At 40.7% G+C, this 25,331-nt stretch overlaps 2 protein-coding genes across 4 annotated transcripts in view; one reads left to right on the forward strand and one right to left on the reverse strand.

Annotated features, from left to right (window-relative positions):
* Window positions 1–10,872, reverse strand: part of cavin1a (caveolae associated protein 1a) — a 32,092-nt gene extending 21,220 nt beyond the window's left edge. Inside the window, exon 1 of the mRNA XM_066698432.1 lies at window positions 10,110–10,872. Coding sequence (XP_066554529.1) covers window positions 10,110–10,550 — 441 coding nt within the window. The 5' untranslated portion in view covers window positions 10,551–10,872. The remainder of the gene's footprint in view (window positions 1–10,109) is intronic.
* Window positions 10,873–16,538: 5,666 nt separating this feature from the next.
* The window catches only part of atp6v0a1a (ATPase H+ transporting V0 subunit a1a), a 45,612-nt gene continuing 36,819 nt past the window's right edge, over window positions 16,539–25,331 (forward strand). For 2 of the 3 annotated variants that reach the window (XM_066698435.1, XM_066698434.1), the window contains exons 1-6: window positions 16,539–16,627; window positions 19,308–19,480; window positions 20,144–20,222; window positions 20,451–20,548; window positions 20,734–20,862; window positions 23,835–23,917. In XM_066698435.1, the coding sequence (XP_066554532.1) occupies window positions 19,364–19,480; window positions 20,144–20,222; window positions 20,451–20,548; window positions 20,734–20,862; window positions 23,835–23,917 (506 nt within the window). In that variant the 5' untranslated portion in view covers window positions 16,539–16,627; window positions 19,308–19,363. Of the gene's footprint in view, window positions 16,628–18,061; window positions 18,171–19,307; window positions 19,481–20,143; window positions 20,223–20,450; window positions 20,549–20,733; window positions 20,863–23,834; window positions 23,918–25,331 lie in introns of those variants that run through there. The other variant, XM_066698433.1, reaches the window with a different exon arrangement.

Genomic DNA, 25,331 nt, shown 5'->3' on the forward strand with positions numbered 1-25,331 from the left:
CCCAATGAAACAAGATACGGCCACTACTCCAGTATTTATAATCAAAGTGCAATTTGAATCTTTTAAGCTGGGCCCGTGTTTGTCAGGAAAGGTCCAAAGTGTCTTGCAGAACATGAATGGGATCCTGATGCCACACACTGTGAGTTCTCATTTACAAAATACTGCCCCCTGCCTTTTGCCGGGGTCTGTGTCTGGTCAGGAGTGAGATGTCTGCTGCCCATCATATCCCTATAGGTGCTGCTGCCACAGAGTGCGGACTTCCTCAATTGTCAGATTGTATTTTCAGGCCTGCCCATTAGGTGAGTGAGGTGTTTTTCCAGTGCGGGTTTCCCAGCTGGAAAAATGAGCTGCACTTGCTTTTCATGGCAAAAGGAAATTGAAGCACATCCGGAGAAAATGCAGGGCGTGCTAAATTTCTACTCACTGCATTCTAGACACGTTTCTTGGAGAAGCAGACACGCCCTTCCCAAAGCAAGTGGAAATTGACAGAAAAATAAGAAAACAAACGCACAAATAGAAGTCCATCACAGGGTAGGCTGAGACACTCTAAACAGCTACTGTACATACAGACACAGATCAGGGACTCAGGGAATAATACCCTATCCAGTCTTATCTTAACCTTCCTCTCATTGGTCGGATAGGATTTGTTTCCTGTACTGGTATTACAGAAACCCTTGCTAAATCACAGGTGGCAAAACTTCACCATCCTGTCCTTCCCATATCAACCCAAACAATAACGTATCAGATTAGTAATATAGTGTGTATATTTAAATATACTAAGCATATTACATTTATTTTTGAAATTTGTATTTTTTTCCTTTCTAGAATAGCAGCTATCCTATTTCAAGTCCACATGTCCTGCTGGCATTGGAATGACTTATGAGAATGACTGTGATAAACAGAATGGCTGCGAGGATGGCTGCTTATTAATAGCAGGACAGCAATGCTCAAACTTGCTGTTCCTCCCACGCACAGAGTCCCTCTCTCTGCGTTGGATTTCATTGGGACAGAAAACATCCCACTTAATCCCACAGAATCCTCCCAATCCCAGTGCCTCTGCCACTAGGAAACTACTGTCTATTGAAATAACTTTTTCTTTTTCTTTCAAAGCCCAGCAACAACTAAAAAAAAAAAACAAAGCCCCAAAAACACGTGCTCCAAAATTCACATTGCCAAAGCCACCTGCAGTATTTCACACAAGCAGCGCAGAATGCCCCAATGACTAGGTACTACAGCAGTTGGATGATTTGATGTAGACCAACACTCTGAACCTGTAGGCATCCGAAAAGACACAGGGGTCACTGACATTAGCTGACTTCCACCCCATTCAGCCCTGGTCACGCTAGGCTCATTATTCATCCCCGCCCCTTTCCTTGGGAAACCCTGGTTTCAGCTGGCTATAGCTCCGCCAGGAATTGGAGTGCAGTTGAATTCAGGCCATAAAAAGGCACCCTGCAGTCTGCCACTCAGGGTCGGTGAATTTCATAGGCATTATAATTCTTATTTGCATTTGTCCATTTTTAATTCACTTTGAGGGAGTTTAGAAAACACATCAAGTCCCAAGACCCAACTCCCTCACATCCCCCCCCCCCCCAAAGGGAACAAGTTTACAAAGCAGGTTACTTTATCACACAGGATTCCCCCCCAATGTCACCATGTCACCGAAACAGAATGTAGACAGCAAAATGTCCCAAGGAGATAAAGCCCAAGCATACACACGCACAATCCTACACAAAAGCCTGTTCAAGACACTTTGAAGCATTTATTCCTTTTTGTGCTGAACAGAATGTTCATACGGTATGATTTTTTTTTCTTATTTGTTATTTCTAAGTAACAGGAAAGGGAATTACTGTACAATCAAAATGTAGCGCCAGGCACGTGGCACCCACGGTCAGAGCAGGCCGTCACTGCCAGGACTGGAAAGTATTCCGCACATTGAATTAAAACGTCTCCCTATCTAAGCTCTCCTTCTCTCTCCGAAAGACACTGCGCTCAATGTGGCCAGCTTCCAGACAGATCCTTGTATAGTGGGAAAACAAGGGGCAAAAAAAGCCCAATGACAGGAGTGGTGGTTTATTTTTACCAGAATACTCTATGGTTAGAACCAAGGGAACCCTCAGAAAAGAGAAAAAATATGTAGCACTGACATCGCAAGCCAGACTTCTGTTTGTGCTATATTTAGATCTCATTTTAGTCTTTCTTCATGGCTCTCCCAAATGGCTCCTTCCCCTCCTCCCTTCAGCTTTGATTGTGGTCCAGCTCTCTCCTTCTCTCATTACCTCCGTCTGCTCACTAGCCATATCCCTTGTTCCCTGCCCTGTTGCAACGCAGAGCAAGTGAAGTTTTTTTGACAAGTGAGAAATCCTAACACATTTGTTCAGTAACTTTAGAAATGTAAGTTACTAAGATTGACCCCCACCGCTCCCTTCCCCCTCCTTAATCACAAACACCACTCCCTTTTCTGTGAAGCTGCCATTTATGGCCTGGTGCAGAGGAAAAAAATAAAAAGATGGAGAAAGAATTAGAGCCTTCTTCTTCTTTGTCTTCATCTGTTACATAATTTTGTTTGAAATATGGTTTCTTGTCAGTTTTGCAGTTCTGCTCAGTGGAGAGAATACAATACATGGACAATCTGAAGATGTCACAGCTTTTGCAGTGTTGAAACTGGGAAGAGAAGTTCGCCTTACTAAGAAAAACCTCTGAAGGTTTAAGATCAACACAAATCCATATTTGCTTGATCTTTATAGGTGCTTTGTCCAGTTGCATATGATGCCTTAGGAGTTTGATAGTAAAATGAAGGCAACTAATTCAAGCTGAATAGGAGAGGACCTGCAGAAAATGAGGATTCAGAAAAGCAGTTTGAATCTATCATTTCCTACAGGGACATCAGATCAAAGGAAATAGACCAGTGCTATACAAAATTACTATTCAATGAATCTGAAATCAGGTCTTGGAAGAAACATCTTTGTATATAATGAATCAAGCTATCTTGTGTAATTCACAAAAGACCTATGCATGCCATATTATGATGCATGTTTTTACCTAATGGTCTGCCTTAATTTTCTCAAGTCTTGATTTCTTTTAATCACACAAAAGCCAGCAAAGCCAGATACCATGTTTACTATGACTGTAAACAGATAGCACTATAAAAATGAACACAACATTTATCATAAACTGCACAAATAAATCAATTATGAGAACTAATAGTAAAAGATGTGCTCGATTCGAACACTCATGCTTGTTAATTAAGCCAGCAGTCGCTTGCAGGCAAAGTTGAAATACTTAACCTGTTAAACATTAATTCTCGTTCCAAGGGCGGGAAGGAGGGAGATAGCGGAGTATGGGAGTGGGGATGAGATGCCAAGTATATGAATCAGAACGCTAACTTGGTCCTGCTGTCCACACAATTTTCTCCTCTCTATCTTGCTCTCTTGAAACAGAGGAGGGGGGTGGTGGGGGGTCATCTTTCCAAACTGAGTTGTTTCGCTCCAAGACCCTGGAAGCTGTCTCATCAGATCCTTGGTAGTGTGACATGGATTAGTACAGTATTGTAGTCATTCATAACCTGTACTTACTGTATTAGAATGGGCCTGTCCCATATCCTTGACAGGGATGGTTCATAATTACAGTTCACAATGCACAGTATTTTACCCTTACTATGCAAGCCTACCCAAGTAAATGTACTAATATTTTAATTAACATGACACTTTGAATTGCCCCCCCAAACCGTTGGTAAATCAATCTGTAATGTTCTGTGGATGACTAATCAATGACTAATCAATCTCCACAAGATAATAAAATCTTGCCAACAAAATCGACTATAAATTATTTTACTGTTCCGAATGCCATTGGACGGCAGGTTGAAAAGAACAGCCTGCTACAGGTTGCAGAGTGGGAGGGGGATCCGAGACAGCTGGCGGCCTCTTCCCATAGGATTTGGACTCTTCTGTGAAAAAACGCTTTAAGAATGCAGGAGTGTGTGAGGTCCCCAGACCTGTTTTCACTGAGGGGTTAATGAGTGCTGGGAAAGGGCAGAGACCCCTGTGTTATCGGGCTCATTTAAAAGCCACAACCGCAGTAGCAGATACACCAGCCTGGCATCACAGAGGACTGATCTCTAGCCAAGTGTTAATGTAGTCCCGCCCGATGCCTGCAAGAGAATCCTCTACATTCCATCTACACAGCACTCAACACCACTGTATATGTGATGGAGAGGGTAATGCTATAATTCTTTGAACTAGGATTTACTGGAGATATGCTGTGTACGTATAAGTGCTGGAGCAGAATGTGGAGCAGGTGTTTTAATTCATTCTTAATAAATGCTTCTATTAAGATTACATTTATTAAAAAGAATGCTTCCGTATAAACACAAGCAAGGGTTGAGGCTTTTTACCTGACTCTGTGTTTGTGTGTGTGTGTGGGTTGGGGGGGGGGGTGCAGTCTTGAGAGGAGGAGTAGGGGAGGGGGCTGGAATGCAGGGAGCAGGTGGGTGTGGGCGTGTAGTTCACACCTATGGAGATCTGGAGCTGTGTGCAGTGCTGATGAACAGAAAAATGTGTCCCTGACCAATCAGGGATTAAAGGGCTGTGTGATGACTGAGAGGTGCACCAGCTGCTTCTCCAGCCCTGCGGAGAGGGAACCATTGAAAGACACCCTCTCAGGCAAAAGGGTTGGTTAAGTGGGTCTGCAGAAAGCCAAGTGACTCACATGCCGGCCCTTGCTTTTACTTGAGCCATCCGCTGTCAGAGGGGGAACATGCTTTCTGGGAGTCTGGATGGTTGTGCTTGTCTGAACTGTGGCTGCCTTCAAGGTTATACCTAAATCCAGTCCTGGGGATCTACTAACTTTCATATTTATGATCCAAAGACTGCCTGCTGATGAATGAAAAAACCTTCAGTTGCACTCTGGATATTAGATACTGTCAGAGACCTGAGACAGAGACATACATTTTTTAAGAGATTTTTCCTCAACATTTTTGTTTTGGGAGGTTGGGGGAAACAATGTTCTTGTCTGTCATTAGGTTCCCGAAGACGATTAGTGCGGGAAACACTTTTAAATGTAAATTTGAGAATTGCACATCATAAACCCTTCCCACCATATTGTGCCAAAGTCTGTTTTTCACAGGTAAGCATCACCAATAGCCAATCCTGAAGAAAAGTATTTCATGCATTGACCCTAAGGGGTTGAGTGGTGGAGAAAAAAATTGCAGCCTATATTGAAAGCCGATTTCCTTATCTGTTCATGCAATCAAAATCCAGTCTCTAACTGTAACCCAAAACAATGACCTCTGCCTCACTCTCCAATACCTAAACCTGACCCCAACCCACGCTATGACTCAGTTCATGGCTCTCTGCCCCTTTACTGGCTTTCTTGTTCACGACTGACAACCTAAAACCTGAGTCTCGGCCTGCTCTTGTAAGTGGCTGGTTGCAGCTTCTTTGGTGTCATTTAATCCGACACACAATCTTTGGCAAAGAAATAGAGCAGGGAGGCATCCCCAGGCAAATAACTGCTTTTTTAAAAAATCACAAATACTCCTTTGGAGTTTTTTTTTTTTTTTTTTTTTCGTTTTGTTTAAGTGCTGCTGTGGAAAACATCCCAGCCCACAAAACTGCAATTCCCAGCTGCTGTTTCTGATTAAGGGCAAGCACTTCACTAATGGCTTCCCTAAGCTGGCCCTTCAGAAAAAAGTAAACTCTAAATTCAAAAATAAACTAAAGAAAAAGCTCCAGACTCTGCAATATCATGTTCACCAATCCTCCTATTTCAACTTCCATCATTAACCTGGGATTTCACTATAATTTGACTGCAGTGTTAAGATACTGGTATTCTTATTTTGATCAGAGGGTCAATTTAAAGACCAAAACAAGTGTAAACATCTTCATCCAGCAGTAGATCAACAAAGGCTGCAGCTGCCAATTAAGATATATATGTATATATGCGTATGAATCAGGATCTGCATATTAAAGATCCACAGTTTGGTTTCCCACTGCCCACATGCAGTGATGCTTTAAACTCCTGCCTGCCAAAATAGCAAAATCAGCATTCATTACATCTATCTTCTCCTTATTTTAACACTGTAAAGGTGTTTGCCTCAATTTGAATGCAAAAGCTCGGTGGGGGGGATTCATGACATTATTGCAACAGTTATCCTATTTAGTAACAATATGAATACTGTAATTCATAGCATGCCATTGGTGTGCACTGTCCATTGTTGGCAGTACTGTTAGAATATGACCTTACAGATATGACACAAACAGGCACATTCGAAACGTTTCATTGTACTAATCCTTACATTGCATTGAATACAACATGTAACCCTGGCATTCTGATGACCTGCAAGAGTCTGACTATATCTCATTTCACTTTAAAAACATTCAATAATGTTGAGTGTGTAGGTACAACTATGATGTGTACTGTATGAGTTAAAACTTCACTCTCCATTAAACATAGCTGGCTTATTGTGCCCATTTACACCAACTGCAGTGGGATATTTTTCTTTCCTACTTTATTATGTGTTATTTTTTTGTGTTGTTACCCTTGCAATGTTGTGTACATGGTAGAACATTGTATGTTAGTGTTTGAAAAGCCCAGGTACATTGCCATGGATATAGTTATCTGTTAAATTCCTATATTATTATTATTATTATTATTATTAATAATAATTATAATAATAATAATAATAATAATAATAATAATAATAATAATAATAATAATAATAATAATAATAAAAGTAAGGCCAGATTAGATTACATTATAAATCATACATTTGACCACGACCAATTCTGGCCATTGAATTGCCGACCTCAACACTTTTCAAAATCCAATCCTTTTTTCTGGATCAGATCTTACTTAATTTTTGGTGTTATCTGACTAACAGTGGTTGAGAGATGTCCTTCAAGAGAACTGCTTTTCTGGTATGCTTCCCTGGCCCAGTGCTAATCTGAGTCTTTCGCCCTGGGGAAGTGAAAAGCAGTCTACATGCATTTGCAGTCCTGCTACACACTCCAGATGCAGGATGGTTAGTAACAAAGCAAAATCCATGGAAACTGATAATTCCCCAGGCAACAGCTTATAGCATTCCCTTTGAAAACAGCATGTTATGCACTGACCTACAGTAGGAAGACTGCAGTGGGCAAAAAAGTGCAAGCCAGTCTGCAGACTTGACCCCATTCCCAAATCTGACACCAAACCAGTCCATGAGCTCAAGACTAAACCAGGTCCTAGTGCTAAACCAGTATGTTAACACGTCTGCACCCCCTTCAGCCATAAACTCAATTCCTACCCCTCACCCATTTCTAAATGACATTGAATCTTAATCTCAGTTTCCTTCTATCTATTTTTTAAAGGCACATATATCGCAGCTGCTATGCAAAGTCCGACTATTAAAAGCCACTCCAACTGCATTCAGTTTTAGACAAGGTATAATTAGATTTCATTTCGATTTTCTAGTTTTTCTAAGGCCTGCAACGCGCATATGCGTTAAAATAGGTGGTGCAGACAGAGATGCAGATTATAGATGAAGCATCTACAGTTTAATTATCACTAAATTAATAAGCACGCATGGATGACACTATATATGGATGACACTATATATTCGCTGCCACTATATTTGTCTTGCGTACATTCCAGATAAGCACTCAATGTAGGCGTGCAAACATTAATTTGCTAAACGCATACTGCCTTGTACAGAATGAAATTCACAGCTCGGCTGGTACTAAGCTCCCCCGCGTCCGCTTCACACATGAAAGAGTGACAGAGGTTACACAACGCCAGGCACATGGTAAACGCAGCCCGGGTCTGCTGTGGAAACTCTGAATGGCTTGATCCGCACTAGATGAAAGCTATTAGACATTACACCATGCAGGACTAAAAAAAGAAACAGGACTAGAGCTGTAACTACAGAGCGTCTTTTGAAAAGCGTCTGCTCTACTCCTCTTTTTTCTGTGGGGGTGTTAAAATACGGGCACACGCCTCTGATTTTCTGTGCATGGAAAACTGAGTTAACCACGCTATCAATCTCGATGCCTTGTGGTTTAACCGGTGTATACCAACGTGTGTGTCTGAATACAACCTGGGTAAAGTAAGAAACACACGCCACGGCAAAGAGGGAGCGCGGCGCCCACAGGCACAGTTATTCAGAAAGTCAGCCCCTGTCCCAGGCGCACTGCTGACACTTGAGCCGGACGAGCTAACTGCGTGAATGCACTGTACAGGACACACACCTTCTGGATAGAAGACAGGAGGGGCAGAGAGGGAAAAACATAAACTTCACTTTATCATAAGATTATATGGATATAAGCAAATCATTAGTTCATTGTTAGCAATTATAAGTGTATACCCATATGCTAATATCCATATAATCTAAGGCGTTTACACCGTAAGTGTCCCATCACTTATATATGAAAAACACAAACCGATGTCAAAACATGTTTATTATTATTATTATTATTATTATTATTATTATTATAACAGCAGCAATTGTAATAGTAAAGTAGGCTACACCTACAGAAACCACTACTAATACTAATTGTAATGGTAATGTCAATAGTTATATACCCCACATCTAAACAGGATCACCAAGTTTATACCCAAACAGGGCATTATATAAATTATTTAATACAAATAGCTTGGCACTCACAGTACTTTTCACTTCAGAAATGAAATGGGAAGATAGCTTTCTGCACTGGGAGCCAGACATTCCACTGGAGTAAGTCAGCACATCGCAGGTTGCCAGGGAAAGCGTTTTCAAGGTGTTGCTTTGTGGCACACGCAGAATTACATTACACAAATATACATTCTGCTATACCTCTGAATTTAAGATTGGAGGCAGAGTTTTGTTCTTATTATCAGCACAAAAGACACACACAAACATCTGAGAATACACACTGATCCTACAGTATAACAGTTCAGAGGGGTCAAAGCCTAGCATATTATCACAGAAGTGGTGGTATGTGCTCCCACTAAATTGCAGTACAAAATCCCATCAAGTCTATGCACAGTGAGACATAGAGAACTCTAATGTCACACTGGTAGTTGTGCAAAAGCAGTTTCTCGATGCTATTTGTATACCATTGCAAAGCTAATACAGCATTTTACTATAATTTGTGTCCCCAATTCCGTTAAGGACTTCAGTTTCAACTGTGCCTTCACCCAACCAGCTAAGCCTGTCCTTTTAAAACTCCAGCTTGAGGATTTCACACCACCTTACAAGAACTCAACAATTTTTTTAGCCAGCTTCAGAAATGTACACAAGTGGATGGAACTATTCACAAACACACTGTGCACTGGTTTCCCCCCACATACAATGTCCAGTACTCAGAGAAAAATTATGGAGTTTGGTCTCTTAAGTGCAAGTAACCTTACCCACTAATACACTACAGCCGCCCACCTCTATCATTTCCCAAAATCCCAGAATTATCACCTGTTTCAAAAGTATCAATATAGTATACAATACAGTAGGTCCTGATGCAATAATAAAAGACAGACGAAACCGGTTATCCACCTTAAAGATGTGCAGTTACAGCCACTATAACGGTATACAGCCACAAATATAACGGTACTGTGTGTCCTCTTAACGACACTGTGTACAGTGAGCAATTCTGAAACCCATAATACAGCATTTATTTAAAGCGGAAACTATAGTTTTACAGTTAAAGTAGTCCCTAAAAACCATACACTGCTTGTAAGTTAGAACAAAGTAATTGACACACACACACACAGTAGTAATTGAAGTTTTGAAACACTATGGTCAACAAGGTTTTGATACACTGCTGTTTGTACAAATAATGTAATTTACTGAAGTTTTATACAGTGCTAACTACTGTTTTTACTGTAGTCACTGTAAGATCAAAACTCCCCCCCACTAGTTCATATAGGACTTCCCCCATCCCCCTATTAAAATTACATCGGCTTACACACTTTTTGGACTTATAGTATAGTACTTTTGCCCAAACTGTAAACTGTAAATTGTAAAAAAAATATTGGGCAACAAAATTATAATGTGTATAGTGATATTCTAGCATCCGCCACTCCCAATGCCATAGTTGAGGAGTCTCCCTGAATCCCCACTCCAGCCCACTACTATGCCATTCTTAAGCACAGCTTACCTGGTAGATCATAACTTTGAAGTTGCGTCTCTTCAGCAGCTCGGCTTCGTTGCTCTCCAGACGTTTGATCTGGCCTGCCTGCTTCTCCAGGTTCTGCCGCACCGTCTTGACGTTGATGCTCACCTTGCGCACCTTCTCCAGCATCTTGTTGACCGTGTTGCTGGTGGTGTTGTGGCTCTTGGACAGCTTGGTGAGCTCGCTCTGGATGCCTGTCACGGCGCCCTCCATCTCCTGCTGCCGCCGCTCCAGTCCGTTCTGGGTCTGCTGGATCTGGTCCACGGCCCCGATGATCTTGTCCAGTAGGGCCAGGACCATCACTCCGTTCACCTGCGAGTCCCCCTTGGGCTCGACCTCAGGCTCGTCCTCGCCAACCTCGTCATCCGAGAGGTCCGTGAGGGGGATGCGCTCCATTTCTAGGCTAGAATCCGCCATGGCTGTCATGTAAGATTGAACGACAACAACGACGAAAGCAAACCGAAAACAAAAATAAAACTTTTTGTGGTGCCAAGCTTGGCGTGACCAATCTTCAGACTTGCCTCTATATTCCTCGTCTATTTGCTCACTTTCTTTCCCCCTCTTCTCTTCTACTGCTTTTCTCCCCTCCTCTCACTCTCTCTCTCTCTCTTTCTGTCTTCAACCCTGGCCCAGCCAAACGGAGAGCTCCTTTAGTTACAGCCTGCGTGCTCGCACTTCAATGGCACACATCTGCCAAACCATCCAGTTAAACTAGCCTGCAACTTTCTTCCCCTCTCTCTCTCTCTCACACACACTTTTAGCACAACCCCCCCTTCCCTTTCCCTAGTTGAAAGCTATTGGATAACTCCACCTAACGGTATAAAAAGCTCCAACCCAAACCCCCCCGCTATCCAAAAAGACCCACCCCGCAGTAGGATGATTGGAATAGTTAGAGAAGAGCTGAGGACTGTTCTTTACATGCACGCACAGGCACAGCTAAGCGAGGAATGTGAAGCCAGAACTCCAATAATTTTTTCCAAACAGTTTTTTTTTCTTTCCTTTCCTTTTCTTTCAGGACATTGAAATTAAAATACAAGGGACATGGAAAAAAAAAAGTTAAGAAAAAAGTTAACCGTTTCCACCAAGGCCTCCCTTCAAACTTCAAAAAGGCAAATTATTTTCTGTCATTTCAGTCGAAGCTTTAAACCTCCCCGTGGTATACAGTCACCCTAACAAGTCAGAGAGAATGGAAAAAAGAAAGGGCGCTATCACGCTGAATCAGTCAGCTGTAATCCCAGCAGTTTCGGATGTTTGCTGTCTCGCTCTCCCATTGTTTTGAGGGCACAAAGGAAAAGATCATTTTAGAAACACGCAGGCTATTCATCAACAAGGTCAGATGAATAAAGGCTTATCCTCCAAAATGTAAACTGGACGATCGCCTGAGCTTGGTGCACAGGAAAACAAATGCACACCCATATGGCTCCAATGAATACATGACTTGAAATAAACCTTTCTTCTTTCTGGGAGTTACTTGTTTTTTGTTTATGTTTACAGGTTTTCACTACAGTTCCCTAGATTAAACACAGATCAGAATGGTCCATATTAGCGATCTTTCTAATAAAACAGTTTTAGTTCTTTTCTGTCATCAGTCAGTGGGCAAAAGCTGGGAATTTAATTATTTCCCAGATAAAATCAATAAGTAAATTAATCAAATAAAATAACATCAGATAGCAAATTCATACTGGGGTTTTGTCATTGCATTATTGTGGATAGATTTGAGTTAGCCTCCTCAACTCTTTTGATGCATACAACTGTCTGCACAAGAAATCTTAATTATCTGTAACTTTTCCTATGCCTACCCCACCCTCTAGCACAAACGGGGGATTATTTTTGCACTTGTTAGCTCATTGTATTAAGATGCATGCTTACTGTATGTTGTACGGATTGTATTTACTGCACTGTTATGCTTTGAAATGTTTCTTGTGATAACTGTAAATTGCCCTGAGCAAGAGCATCTGCTAAAATAAAAAAAAACATTAAAAAAATCATAAAAAATAAAGTGTCCAGTCCAGTCCAGAACAAATAAATTGTTATATGTAATTCTACAAATCGCCAGCAGATGGTGCTTTTTCTAAACCTACCCCATTTCTCCTAACTCGGTTGGGTGGCTGCTGCACTGCTATAAAATAGGTGAAGGGGCCATTTTGTCACAATGGAAGCAAAGGGAGCTAACAAGCCTTCGCCAATTCAATATTATTATTTTGTTCCATCTCTGGCGGGACCTGTGGCCTTTCACAAGAAGCCAATCTGGGTGTTGCTAAATATACCCCTGCTTAATTACACCATCAGTGTCAGATTCTTCCGTGAGCTGCCTGCAGCCTGCCAACCCCACATCAAACAAGAGAAGCACACCAATGGTCCTGAGCAGCTCTCTGTTTAAAGCTACAGCCCTGTTAATGCATTTATGTACATCAAACACAGGCATGTAATCCCTGTAGGCTTCTGATTGAGACATTGGATCAGTTATCATTAGTCATCATTAACACAGTTTTTGTGAGTCTCCATTACAATGACAGTGATATTTTGTTCAATTACAATAAGGAAGTATAATTACAATGACAGGGAAGGTAATATACAAAGCACAATAAACAGGTGCACTGTATGTTCTAATTGAAAGTAAGTAAAACTAGTAGACAGACGATCATGGGATTCTGAAACCTTAAGCATGAGAATGGCTTATTTGGACTGTTCCTGATTAATTTTATGAATGACAAATTACAATTGTTAATTGACCCCAGGCCTATGCTGAATAGATCCACTCAACAGCAAGCAAAGATCTTCAATGCCTGGGCTAACAGGGTACACAAAATGAGGCCAAGATTTAGAGAGACAGATCAGCACAAGTTGAGGCACGTTCGCTGTCCATCTTTAGCACCGTGTCATAGGGTCAGGGGTCATAGGCAGCTACCCTCCCAGGCCTGTGACATACAGACACCCCTGTTTACTTTTTAAAATGCAGCTTGGGTGTCTGATCTGGGATGGACAGGTTATTTTCTTGTTCATTTTAGTTTCATGAAATTAGGAAGCAACCCTTCCAACCAGTTGTTATTGCTTCAGGGCGACCTTTGCATTGAACACGGGTCGCAAGATCTGTTAGTGAGAAACATAATGCCACAGCTTTGTCAGTGTACTGGCAACACACCGAGATCAACCCTCACTCACCCCCCCCGACCCACACACACACCTTCAGTAACCAATCTTGGAGCCTAGGGGCAGCATTCTATTGCTCTAATTTGTCAACCTTAATGCTGATATGACCCAGATTACTGCTTTTATATTCACAGCACGGCCATACAATGGCATGTCGACATGTGATGTAGTGTCTGTCTGTCTGTCTGTCTGTCCATCTGTCCGTTCGTTCCTCTCGCTCTTCAGCCTTATTGCATCTGGGCTGTGCCTTTCTAGGACAGACTGCCTACAGGGAAATATATTGGAAGTTCTGCCATGCAGGACTGGCCCGAGGTACAGGCAGAGGTGGTTGTCTAGGGCCCCAGAATATCAATATAAAAGAGCATACCCGTCAGGTGTAGAAAAGATGAAGAGGAGAAAAGAGGATGAGGACAAAAAGGCTCAAGGTAGAGGAATGTTACAGACCTAATTATTAATTTTTCACCTCATGGTTCACCTGTTCTGTCAAGCTAGCTATTATTATTTTAAATTTACTCACTTAAGCATACTTGTTATGTGTCAAGCAGGTGCTGAAAGATGTGATGTTTGGTATCAAAACAAAGTTCTGACCAGTGTTTGAATTGGGTTAGAGCTTAGGAGGGGTCCCTTAATCCTGGGGGGGGGGTGAGTGTTGGGGGGTTGTTGCCAAAAAAAGTTTTATCTTCTTCGTAATTACATTACCCTTCAAGAACCGAATATGGACATAAATTCATTAATAAAATGAAATCATTAACCCCAAACAAAACAAAGCGGTGTTCACAAACTTCTTCTCAGATAGTTTCAACAGCACCCCACCAGCAATTGTTCATGTGCTGCTGCTCAGCATGTCCCACAGTGGCCTTGTCGTCTTGGCACGGCTCTCTCTCCCTGTTTCTTTGCAGAGCGCAGAAGTGATCAGCAGCCAATGAGAGCTGAGCTGATTGAAGAAGAAAAAATAAACAAGAAGAATAAACATGATAGGAGAATAAGATTTTCATAAGTATTTATTATAATACTGCCTGTGTGTTGCTCACCTCCAGCTCTCACACAGAGTAGACAGGCTATTGCCCTGATCACTTTTGTTTCCTATTATCATTATGCTCTCTATATTGTTGTGGGTCTGTTGTGCACTGTTTAGTACATCGTGTTGTAATCCTAACTTTATAAAACATTTCTATTCACAGCTTGCTGCTCTATCAGTGACATGAAAAACCACTCGATAAGATCATTAAAAACAAAGTATTAAACAACAAGGGGCAATGCAAACGACAATCCTTTGTCCTTTGCTTGGCTGCGGGTAAACTGCAGCTCGTCTCTAGTGCAATAAACTAAGAGCATGTAAACCCGACTGTGACTCGAGCATAGTGTCTAAGGTCAAAACAGAGTCAGGGATATGTGTGCTAAATTTAATGTAAATATGATGGATATAAGTATATGTCGTTGAGGAGTTTATGAAGAGACTGTCAGCAGAACTTTAACACTGATTTTCTGTGTTGTCTATATTGCAAGAAGTGGGAATTTAAACTGTTGTAACTTTGTGAGCAATTCACATATCTTATCAAATTATACATAAAGCAATTATCCGGCTCAATCAGATGAAGTAATAATTCATCACATCACTTTCATAGCTAGCCTACTGTCAGTTACCATCCAAATGATGATACTAGCTTGTACTTAAATACTACAGTAGTCTGCCAGTTTTTTTGATAGTATTGTATTTAATTTAGTTTTTTTTAATATGCACTATAGTATTTTCAGTACTGAGTAGTTTTGATGTGGATGTTATTTTACCTAAACTGTGTATTAGTTATTGCTGTTATTTCATTATGCACAGTGCACTATATTAATTTGTATTTATTACTAAATCTATTTCTTCAACACGTACAGTGTATGTTAAAGTGCAATACATGTTCTGTGATGTTCTGTGTTCTATTTAAATGTTTGTGTGTCTTTTAGTTTTACCTAAACATTTTCTCTCCACCATAAAGATGGGCACCACAATCAAATCTTGTCAACGCCCCCAGAAAGGCTAGGGCCAGCCCTGCTGCCATGATTTATTTAAGGTGGTTATTGCAGTTTACAGTTGAAAACAGTTTTGAATACAGTTCGACAAAAATCAACACCACAGAACATAAAGGATTTCATAAAATTAATACAGTATTATCCCAAAACACTAAAATTGTAATCCATACTAACTTAAAAGGTGTCATGATAGGAGCCAAATGAGCCAAAACACTGTAATATCAACATTTTTGGGATTGAGCTATACGTTTTTTGTGAATACTGAAATACATAAAAGCCAACACTTATTTGTGTTTTTGATACAGAGGTATTTTGAAAAAAGCAAAACTCCAATCAAAGCTTTGCATTTTTATGTTAAATCTCTATAGCTCTTATGCCCTGTAACAGGTTTGTTTTCTTTGCAGTGAAGTACTTGGTTTAAAGAGGTGTGTAAATATCAGTTTTACAGCGCTGCTGCACATAAAGGCCATGGCTGATGTACACCAGTTACACTGCTCTGCTCTGCTTTCATTCAGGATGAAGGCTGGTTCAAAGCAATCCATCCAGATCTGAGTTCTGGGAGTGTAACTGTAAACAATGCACGGGTCATAGAAAAAGACTGAGTGAGTCACACTGCACTGGACTGTCACTGTCAGGCTGCATGAGCTCCAGCAATAAGGTGCAATAAGGGAATGAGACAAGCTGGTGGGCTCCAGAGGCCTGGGCTCATTTGTAACCTTTTGTTACGTTTTGAAGCCTGGCTTTCTCACTTTCACATAATACAATGTTGCTTCAGGGGCTGGTCTTACCTGTCGTTCCTTCTTAGAGTTTCCAGGTTGTAAAGGAAAAGTACTGTCTAAACCTCATGCTCATTAAACGTGACCTAAAATCTATTCAAAAAATTCAAATTAAACACACAAAACAAATATTATTCCCTAATACTGACATACTTAGTCTCTTTGTTATGTCTGCATTACAAGGCTATAACACCATAAAGCAACTGCTGTATCAAACCCCCCTTAACATGCTTACACAGTCTAAGCTAACACAATTTGACAGTCCACATTATACTTACAATTCAATTTCAGGGAAACTGTTAATAATAATAATTTATTTTAATTATTATTTATTATGTATTTGACAGGAGGTTTAACTTCATAAGCAGATTATGACAAAAAAATATATGTATACATTAAATAGATCACTGTTTATTGACGTCTTCGCGACCGTGGCTGCCTCACAACACACCCTCATCACGTGATCGGAGTCCTTACATTTGGTGACGTCACTTCGTGCTGGCGATCAGCTGACGTTTCCTGAGGAGCACGAAGGAGATCGGGAAGTCTTCAGTTACAGTAGGAAATTGACTTATTATTGCTTATATTCGCCTTTGAAATTCTGAACTGTACTTTCAATAGGGACATTGTTGTACAATTTAAAATACTTAAAATACACAGATATACATGTTTGTGTTTGCGTTAGTTTAGCGGCAATGTTAATCTAACTAGCTATCTAATCTAGGTAGGATATTCAATGAAGGGTAAATATATTGATAGCAAGCAAGCTACCACTGGTTGACTATATATCAGTGTCTACGGGTTTCAATATATAGATTTACTATACATCTACACACCTTTAAATTATCTTTATATATCTATATTTTAGACTGCATCTCTTTTGTCTGTGTGGGTTTGTTTTCATATGTCTGATGTCTGAATTGGTAGCCCAGTGCTGGTACAGGCAATGGATCGCACCACCTACGCCCCAGGAAAAATAACATATTAACACAAATCTTAATTCTGTCTAAATCTAATGCTAATGCTAGTCAATTGTGTGACATTTTTGTCTTATTTTAAAACGTAGACAGTAACCCAATTGGAAAGGCAAATGCATATTTATTTGTTTACTTTAGGTCTCTTGCTTGTGCTGCAATACATTAAACGAAGAAATGATAATATTTTAATAACAGGCTCCGTTTTCAGTTTTGTCCTTCAAACTGGCTTTATTTATCTTTCGTGTTGCATTCAATTAAATGCAGTTAAGCATGTCATGATGCAGTAGTGTGGTCAGTGTTGATCATGCTGGAGACTGGGGCACGACCCTCTTCATTTTAAACCAAATACAATAGACAACATTCAGATATCATAAAAGCTAACTTAGTTTGATGTGTTTCTGAGATGAAGTGACATTGGTGTACTTTAATGGATGCTTGCTTCAGTCGTTCGTATAAAAATGAAAAAATATTCATAATGGCGCCCTTGAGAGGTTTAAAAGGACAGTGCGGCAGAAACGTCAGTCTATGCAAAGGATTGAGATGACATGCATGTGTTGTTTTCTTATTTTCATATTTTCATAACGAGAGGTACATAGCAGCTTAACGCTTCACTCGTGTGGCCACTACCTACATGCATTCATATTTTGATTGAAAGATTCCTTCATATTTGTGTCGACTTAAAAAATTACAATACTGGGACGACCCTGAGTATTACGTATGAGAAAAAGCTACAATGACGAATTGTAATTCTCGTAGCATTGCAATATCATTCATCCGGTAGCGTTTGCTAAATACCTTACAGTATGCGTTTTTTACCATTCCCTGTGCGTTTTGAATAAGATACGCGTCTCCTCGATGATGTGCTCTCACTCACATCACGTGGTCTAAGCCTGTGCCGTAGCATCTGTTCTCGCTTCAGCTGCACGGCAAGGTACCACCATTACAGCAAGAGTGTGTTATTCAGCTACGCAGTCCAAGCACAGTCACTGTGTAATGCATAGTGGGGTTGACGGCATTTAACTCAGTGAGGTAACAACATAACTCTAAATGTGGATAAAGACAGATGTGAAATTTGATATGTTCTGCTACCTTGCATCATCTATGGACAATCAAGCACCTTAACGGTACAGAGTTTTACTGTTGAAACTGTATTGTCTTGTATTCTTGTCAGAGAGAGATCATCAGCTAAATATATTGTATTCCATAATGTAAATGCAGCAAATACTACTACTACTACTACTACTACTACTACTACTACTACTGATACAGTGATACAATATTATGATGTGAACTTGTGCTGTAGAGTGACTTACCAAAACAGGACCTGGATTGTATATATTTTTTCAATGTCTGATTACAAGGAAGTTAAGTAACATGTTCAGAATAATACACAGTGAATCGGGTTCCTTCTGTTCACAGCCCCTCTGCCTTAAATACTGGGAAATACTGCAATTCTCTGGGTTTTATTTCAGTAGGAGACTTACTTCTTGAACCATATGGGGTATGGGATAAAAGCCAGGGAATAAATCATCTTTTACATTATTGTTCCACTTAATGTTAATTCTGTGACAAGGCCGTGTGAACTTTCACGCTTCAATGATGTAAGGTATCTGACAACTTTCAAAGCGATTAGTGGCAGACGCTTACAGCTGGTAACTTAGGAATGTAGGATAATTAGGAGCACTTTGATCTAATGGGAAAGAAAATCCGGATATTTTGATGATGTACCCAAAGCTGTAGTTATTTGAATGTGAGAAATTGAGGGAGTCCATGACGGCGAAGATCGCGAATACAGATCTATCAGATATGGTTTGTTTTAGTCTGCAGTATAAGAGATGCGGTTATAATTATTGATTCATTTGGATTTGTGTGCACTTTTATCCAAGTTGCAATAGCCAGCCTATGTCCTCTACTGAAGTTCAGATCATAAATTGTGTGTTCTGAATTTCATGGGGACTCTTGCAACCATGTCATCGGTGATGGTGGAATACAACATTTTGCTCCACTATGTAATTCTGGGAATGTTGTTTTGTCTTTTTTGTTAATTGTGACCTTTGCTCTGTGAAGATTTTACAGTTCCTTGTTGAATGTGAGTGGCCTGCGACAAAAGCATCAGCCCCATAGTGTAATATTAATAATTAACATGAAATCTGGTTTGTTATGCAGTTATAGCCAAAGAAAAGCAGATAAGGTACGCCAGTTTAATGTCATACTAACCAGTGCTACCCCCCAACCCCTATCTTTATTTCTTTACTCCATAGGACAAGAAGACATATTTTTACCCCTAGACAACCGAGGCCCTATCTCCTGTGCCATCATGGGGGAGTTATTTCGAAGTGAGGAGATGACATTGGCTCAGCTCTTCCTCCAATCAGAAGCTGCGTATTGTTGTGTCAGCGAACTGGGGGAACTTGGAATGGTCCAGTTTCGTGATGTGAGTTGTTGCTATTACAAATATAAATAAATAAAATTATACATAAATAAATATCAAAACTTTTAGCTTGAATGGTTTTGGTAAAGAGACCAAGTTTTATTTATTTATTTATTTATTATTTTTTACGATCACCTTTTTGTTTTATATATATGTATATATATATATATATATATAAATGCTCACAATTTTGAGCACATTCAACTCTCTGCACTGTCCCCTGTAATTCATGGAGGAAGAGAGAATGTAGCTGAAATGCACACACATGACATGACACCAAGCATACACTTCCCAGTGAAACTCAAGCTGGCCTCAGCTACACTCGCTCTATTGTGCACACCCCTATTGGGAATCCTGGTCACAGTCCACTATGACCCAGCCCAGACTGGACCCAGCTCTGTCTGGACCATAGGGCTCGATCTGCACTCCGAGCATTAGCTTTTACCAGCTAAGACACACTGAAACTCGAGTCCCAAGGGTGTGTGTATAGTTTTGCTTTAAGTTAAAGTTCTCTTTCTTGAAAAATGCAATATCTATTGGATCAGAGCAAATTTCCCCCCCCTCCACCTCTGAAAGATTGCCTTCCTCTGTGCCCTATTTTCTTCCCTAGGCAAAATACTTGTTCTATCTCATACTGATGATTTGCTCCCTGTTTTTTTCCTACAGCTCAATCCGGATGTGAACGTGTTCCAGAGGAAGTTTGTCAATGAAGTGAGGCGATGCGAAGAGATGGACCGCAAACTCCGTGAGTGTTACAGAGGAAGAGAGGGAAATACAGAGAAAATGTCCACTGCTGTATGGACAAACTTTTTTTTTTTTGAGGGACAAAACAATTTGATATTTATGACGATTCATAGAAATGTAAGATGATGGTGGAACTGTTTAATCTATTTTGTAACCCAGTTTAGATTAGATTAGATTTTCATACAAGCTGGGACATACTGCCTTTAAACTCTTTAATTCTGTCTCGCAGGGTTTGTGGAGAAGGAGATTAAGAAAGCTAACATCCCAATTGTGGACACAGGGGAAAACCCTGAGGTGCCCTTTCCCAGAGACATGATTGATTTGGAGGTAAGGCCATGCTTCCTGTGTGTCTTTTATAGACACAGTGTTTATCTGGTATATTATTACAGCTGACCAACACTCATCTATGCATTCTGTTTTGTGCCTGCTTATTTCTGTTATGCAACTTCCTGTGAAAGGAGGTGCGTGCATCTCATTGGTGTTTCTCCCCTGGCTCCCCGGCGCTTGTGTAGGCCACTTTCGAGAAGCTGGAGAACGAACTGAAGGAGATCAACACCAACCAGGAGGCCCTGAAGAAAAACTTCCTAGAGCTGACAGAGCTCAAGCACATCTTGCGCCGGACGCAGCAGTTTTTCGACGAGGTCAGGAGGTCATTCCTTGGTGCCTCTCCCCTTCCTGGCTTATCACTGACCATTGGCTGCCCCTCTCTGTTGGCTGCCAGCATTATTAGCATTACATTAGTAGTACTCATTATTACCCCCACCTTCCACCTGCCTGACCACACACTGGCTTACAGCTTACAGATGTATAGACATCACAGGTCTCAGTGCCTCAGGTACACAAGTGACTGGCAGAGAGGGACTCGTATCTGATTGGCAGAACTATGCTTTCCAGGTAAATCTGTGTCTTCCGGTTCCCTAGAGATGAAAGCATTTGCACATAAATAGCTAATATAAGATCTATTTATTTTTCATTGTGCTTTATTAATGTTTATAGTGTCACGATACACGTTTATAGTGTCACGATACACATTTATAGTGGTATTAATAATAGAATCAATCATGCTCGTGATGCATCATTATTTTACTATTAATATTATAATTATCAATGATGAAACACCTCCAGCTGGGTAGTTTTGAAACCTAGGCCAGTAGTAAATTCAACTCAAGCCTTCATCCATCTCTGAATCTAGTGAAATCAGAATAGCTGTGGTATACCATCAAATCCAGCATGTAAGATTAACTCTGATGAGTGGGTAGGTATAACGGTTGGCAGTAGAGTTACTGAAACCTCATTCCTTGCGTCCTAACAGGAAGTATGTTAGTCCTGTACCCAAGCAAAACATTTTAAAACTTAAAAGTTATGGCTTAAGTCCTAAAGCACTCCCATTGAGGTTAATAATTTAGCTAAATGTGCTGCCCTATCAGCAATCATTGATGGGATCCCCTGCCTTGTGTTTATAATGGTTTCCTCTAGTGTGGGGGGTGGGAATTCTCTAATGGTGATGGAATTGTAGTCCTCTGCACATTGGTCCTGCCTTACAGCCCTTGTCCTGAATTGGTTTAAATTTTCAATCACATTTCATTTTGAAACTGTACATGCTTTCAGAAGACTGAGTGGAGCTTGCAGGTTGTTGTTACTACTCAAACACCACTACTCTGTGGGTTTTGTAACTTCCTCTTCCTTCAAAAGACACAGAGACCTAACCCACAAGTAGAACTAAGGCCATCAACACAAAACAAAACCAAGTAGTCGGCTTCAGCGCTGTGTCTGCAATATTTGCTCCAAACCCCAACCACTCTCTGTCTTCAGCCCTACACTTAATTTCCCTCTTGTGTCCCTGTAGCCTTGTTTATCTTGAAGAGGCTGTCATACCAAGGGCGAGAGGATTTCCCAGAGTTGAACTGTCTGAATACACTTTTTCAGGTCTGATTTCTCATAGGAACCAATTCAGGACAAAGGTTGTCGTATTCTTTAAACAACCAGAAACAGTACCCAGAGTTACAGAGCAGTGTATGGTCTGTTATACGCAACCAGAAAACCTGAGTGGTGTCATAAAGGGTTCCGAAACTTCCAGGTCTGCAGATTTGTTAACATGTTTGTATTTATTTCAGTGATTGGGAGGGGTATTGGTAGTATCAAGGTTAAGACACCTAATTATATTTGTCCTTTCCCTAGTCTTCTGTTTGTTGCACTGTCAGGCAGAGCAGTAAGTGGGAGATCAGTGTACACCCTTCAGCCCAGATCCAGTTAGCAGACTGGCCTGACCAGGAGACTGGGAAAGTAGCTGTTAATGTCATGCGGTATCTCTACCCCTTCCCCCCTGTTTTCTTCTTTCTCCTGATTCAACATTCTTTTCTGGACTCTCCTCCCTCTTATGCTTGGTATTTGTCCCGGTGGATTTTTTTTTTTTTAATTAATTAATAAAATCAGATTTCATTTTCCAGCCTATTCTCTTTCTGATAATTATGGGCCATGGAATTCTTTTGCTGTGTTCACAGTTACATGCGGACATGTGATACATATTACACATATGTATGCGCATACTGTGGAATATATTATGTATTGCATTTCCTGCATATATTGATACAGTATAGGTAGATTTCCTAATTAAACCTACTGTTTCATACTTATTTCCCCCTGTTCTATTATTATGTCAATCCCAATTTAAATATGGAAGAAAAAAAAAACATTATTTCTATGTAAGTCAGGGTTTATATTGATTAATGCATAGAACAAAGGAATCAGCTTTGCATGCTGCAGAAAGTCTGCTTCAAGGGGGCTTTGCATAATGAAAACTGTATTTTTCCCTATTGAATAGCACACATTTATTTTTCCCCCCAACATTGCTAAAGATCTTAATGATCATCCCCCCCCCACACACATACATTTTTCAATACTTGTGCATCAAGTTTCCTAGTTTGTTTTCATTTTCTGCATTAATCTTGAAAATTATACCACTTTGGGCACAGTATTTGAATCTATCTATAAAACTAAAAGTTTTACTGATGCCTATCAGATTCTACCTATTATGTGGTTCTTGGGATGTATGCATTCATAAATCCCTTAGAATTTCACCCTAAAATGTCACCATTTTGAAAAACAAAACAAGATCTAAAAACAAACAAGGAAACTGAAGTGTAAGTAAAGAGTGTCATTTCTGTTGCTGTGGAGTAGCGATCAGACATTTTAATACCTTCAGCGAATCCACACAATATATTTATGAGTAGTTTCTGATGCTGCTTTCCAGTTTCCTTCCATATCTGTCTGTGCATTTAACAGTTGGCTTCCACGGGACCAAGCTACCGTGTTGGCTGTGTGACTTTGTTGTTGGTGTTCCTTTATGTATTGAATGTCCCGGTGAATGTAAACAGGCTGTTTTTGTTCTTGTACTAACAAACCCACCTCTGATTTTGTTTTTGTTTTTACCATCCCCTTCTTTCATCACTTCACGGCTTCTGTCTCTCTCCCACAGTGTCTCTCTCGCTCTCTCTCGCTCTCTCTCTCTCTCTCTTTGCGCTCCCATTCCTGGTTCCCACCGCATGTCACTAACGAGCTTCATTAGTTGTTAATTGGTTTGTGAATTCAGGCTGAATTGCATCATCATCAGCAGATGGCGGATCCTGACTTGCTGGAGGAGTCTTCCTCTCTGCTGGACCCAAGTGAAGTGGGCAGAGGAGCCCCGCTTAGGCTGGGGTAAGTACTGGTGTACAGCACGGGGCACCCCAACCCATATCCCTCTCCCCATCAACATGCAACTGATTGTGGACCCAGCACCTGCCATTTCAAAAGGACAAACGCCAAGCATAAGGCATATTTTATGGCTTATTGATATAGACTGTTCCTACATAAAATGCTCATTTTAATGTACACAGCATAGGTAATATATGTTATGTAGTCTTTTTTGGGGGGATGGGGGAATGTCTTTCATATTATGGGAAGTGCAAACGCCTGTTTGACCAAAAACTACTTGTATAAACCTGACTGTAATACAGTAATCTGCAAATCATGCTGACATTGATTTTATAACTCCTCGAGCATTTGCGTGACTACGGTCACAGTTAAAGTTGTTTCTCAAAGTTTCTCACACACACTCACACACACACACAAAGATACATATTTCTGCTTGCTCCCTTTTGATGTGCATTATGTAAAACAAATGTGTAGTCCTATTGTAATAAAACACTGGCCTTTTATAATACACCTCTGCTCTTAAAATCTTAATTTTAACTATCATACATGCCTCACTGCTTGTAAGTTCACCTTGTAGTTTGCACCCACTCTGTGCTAGCAGCACCACAGCATTGGGTTGAGAGTCCTGTCACCTGGTTTTGTTAGAAAACGTATAGCGTGTATGTTACCTGCTATATTGCGGCATTTCGGTAGTCAAGAATGGAGTACAGCTACATTTATTACAGACACCAGCAGACAGCGGAGCTAAACTGCAGTGATGTCAGACACGCGCTGAAAGGCCATTCTCACCATTTTGTCCGGTGCTTAGCAACCGAGCGCCCTCGTGTTTGAGCTATCCAACATCCCAACTATTTACAGACAGAGCTGTGCAGCTGGCGTGTTAGAATATCAAAGGTTACACGCCATCCAGTCCTCGTTCAGTGCACAGACATGGCGGACATCAATTGCTAAACGTTGCCCTGGCTCTACACCAGCTCAGATTGCCTTCACTTAACAGCAGATCAATAGGTACACTGATCACAATTCCAGCCCCCAGGATGCTGTTGTGCTCTCCCTTTATCCTTTGGAGGGGATGGGCGGTGGGGGAGTGAACAGGGTGGCATTTACTGCCATCACTGCATGCCTACTGTATTACAGACATTAATTGCAGAGAGACTGATCAATAGACAAGGAGACCAGCTGCCTAGTGGCTTGTGATGTTAGTGTTTTTGTGCAAGCCTGAATGCCTACACCCACCCGCCTATCTTTCATGGCGTTCTTATCGGCTCCTCTGACTAAACAAAGCCATAGTGAGCATGTTAGAAGGGAAGTGAGAGGTTATGCATTTCATTGGCTTTAGCTGCGTATTAAGCCCGCCATAAGATTGTAATCAGAACGGCTCTAGAGCTGTATATTATTTTTACAGAATTATGGATGT

This window comes from Amia ocellicauda, chromosome 3 (genome assembly GCF_036373705.1).
Source record: "Amia ocellicauda isolate fAmiCal2 chromosome 3, fAmiCal2.hap1, whole genome shotgun sequence".
Lineage (NCBI taxonomy): Eukaryota > Metazoa > Chordata > Actinopteri > Amiiformes > Amiidae > Amia > Amia ocellicauda.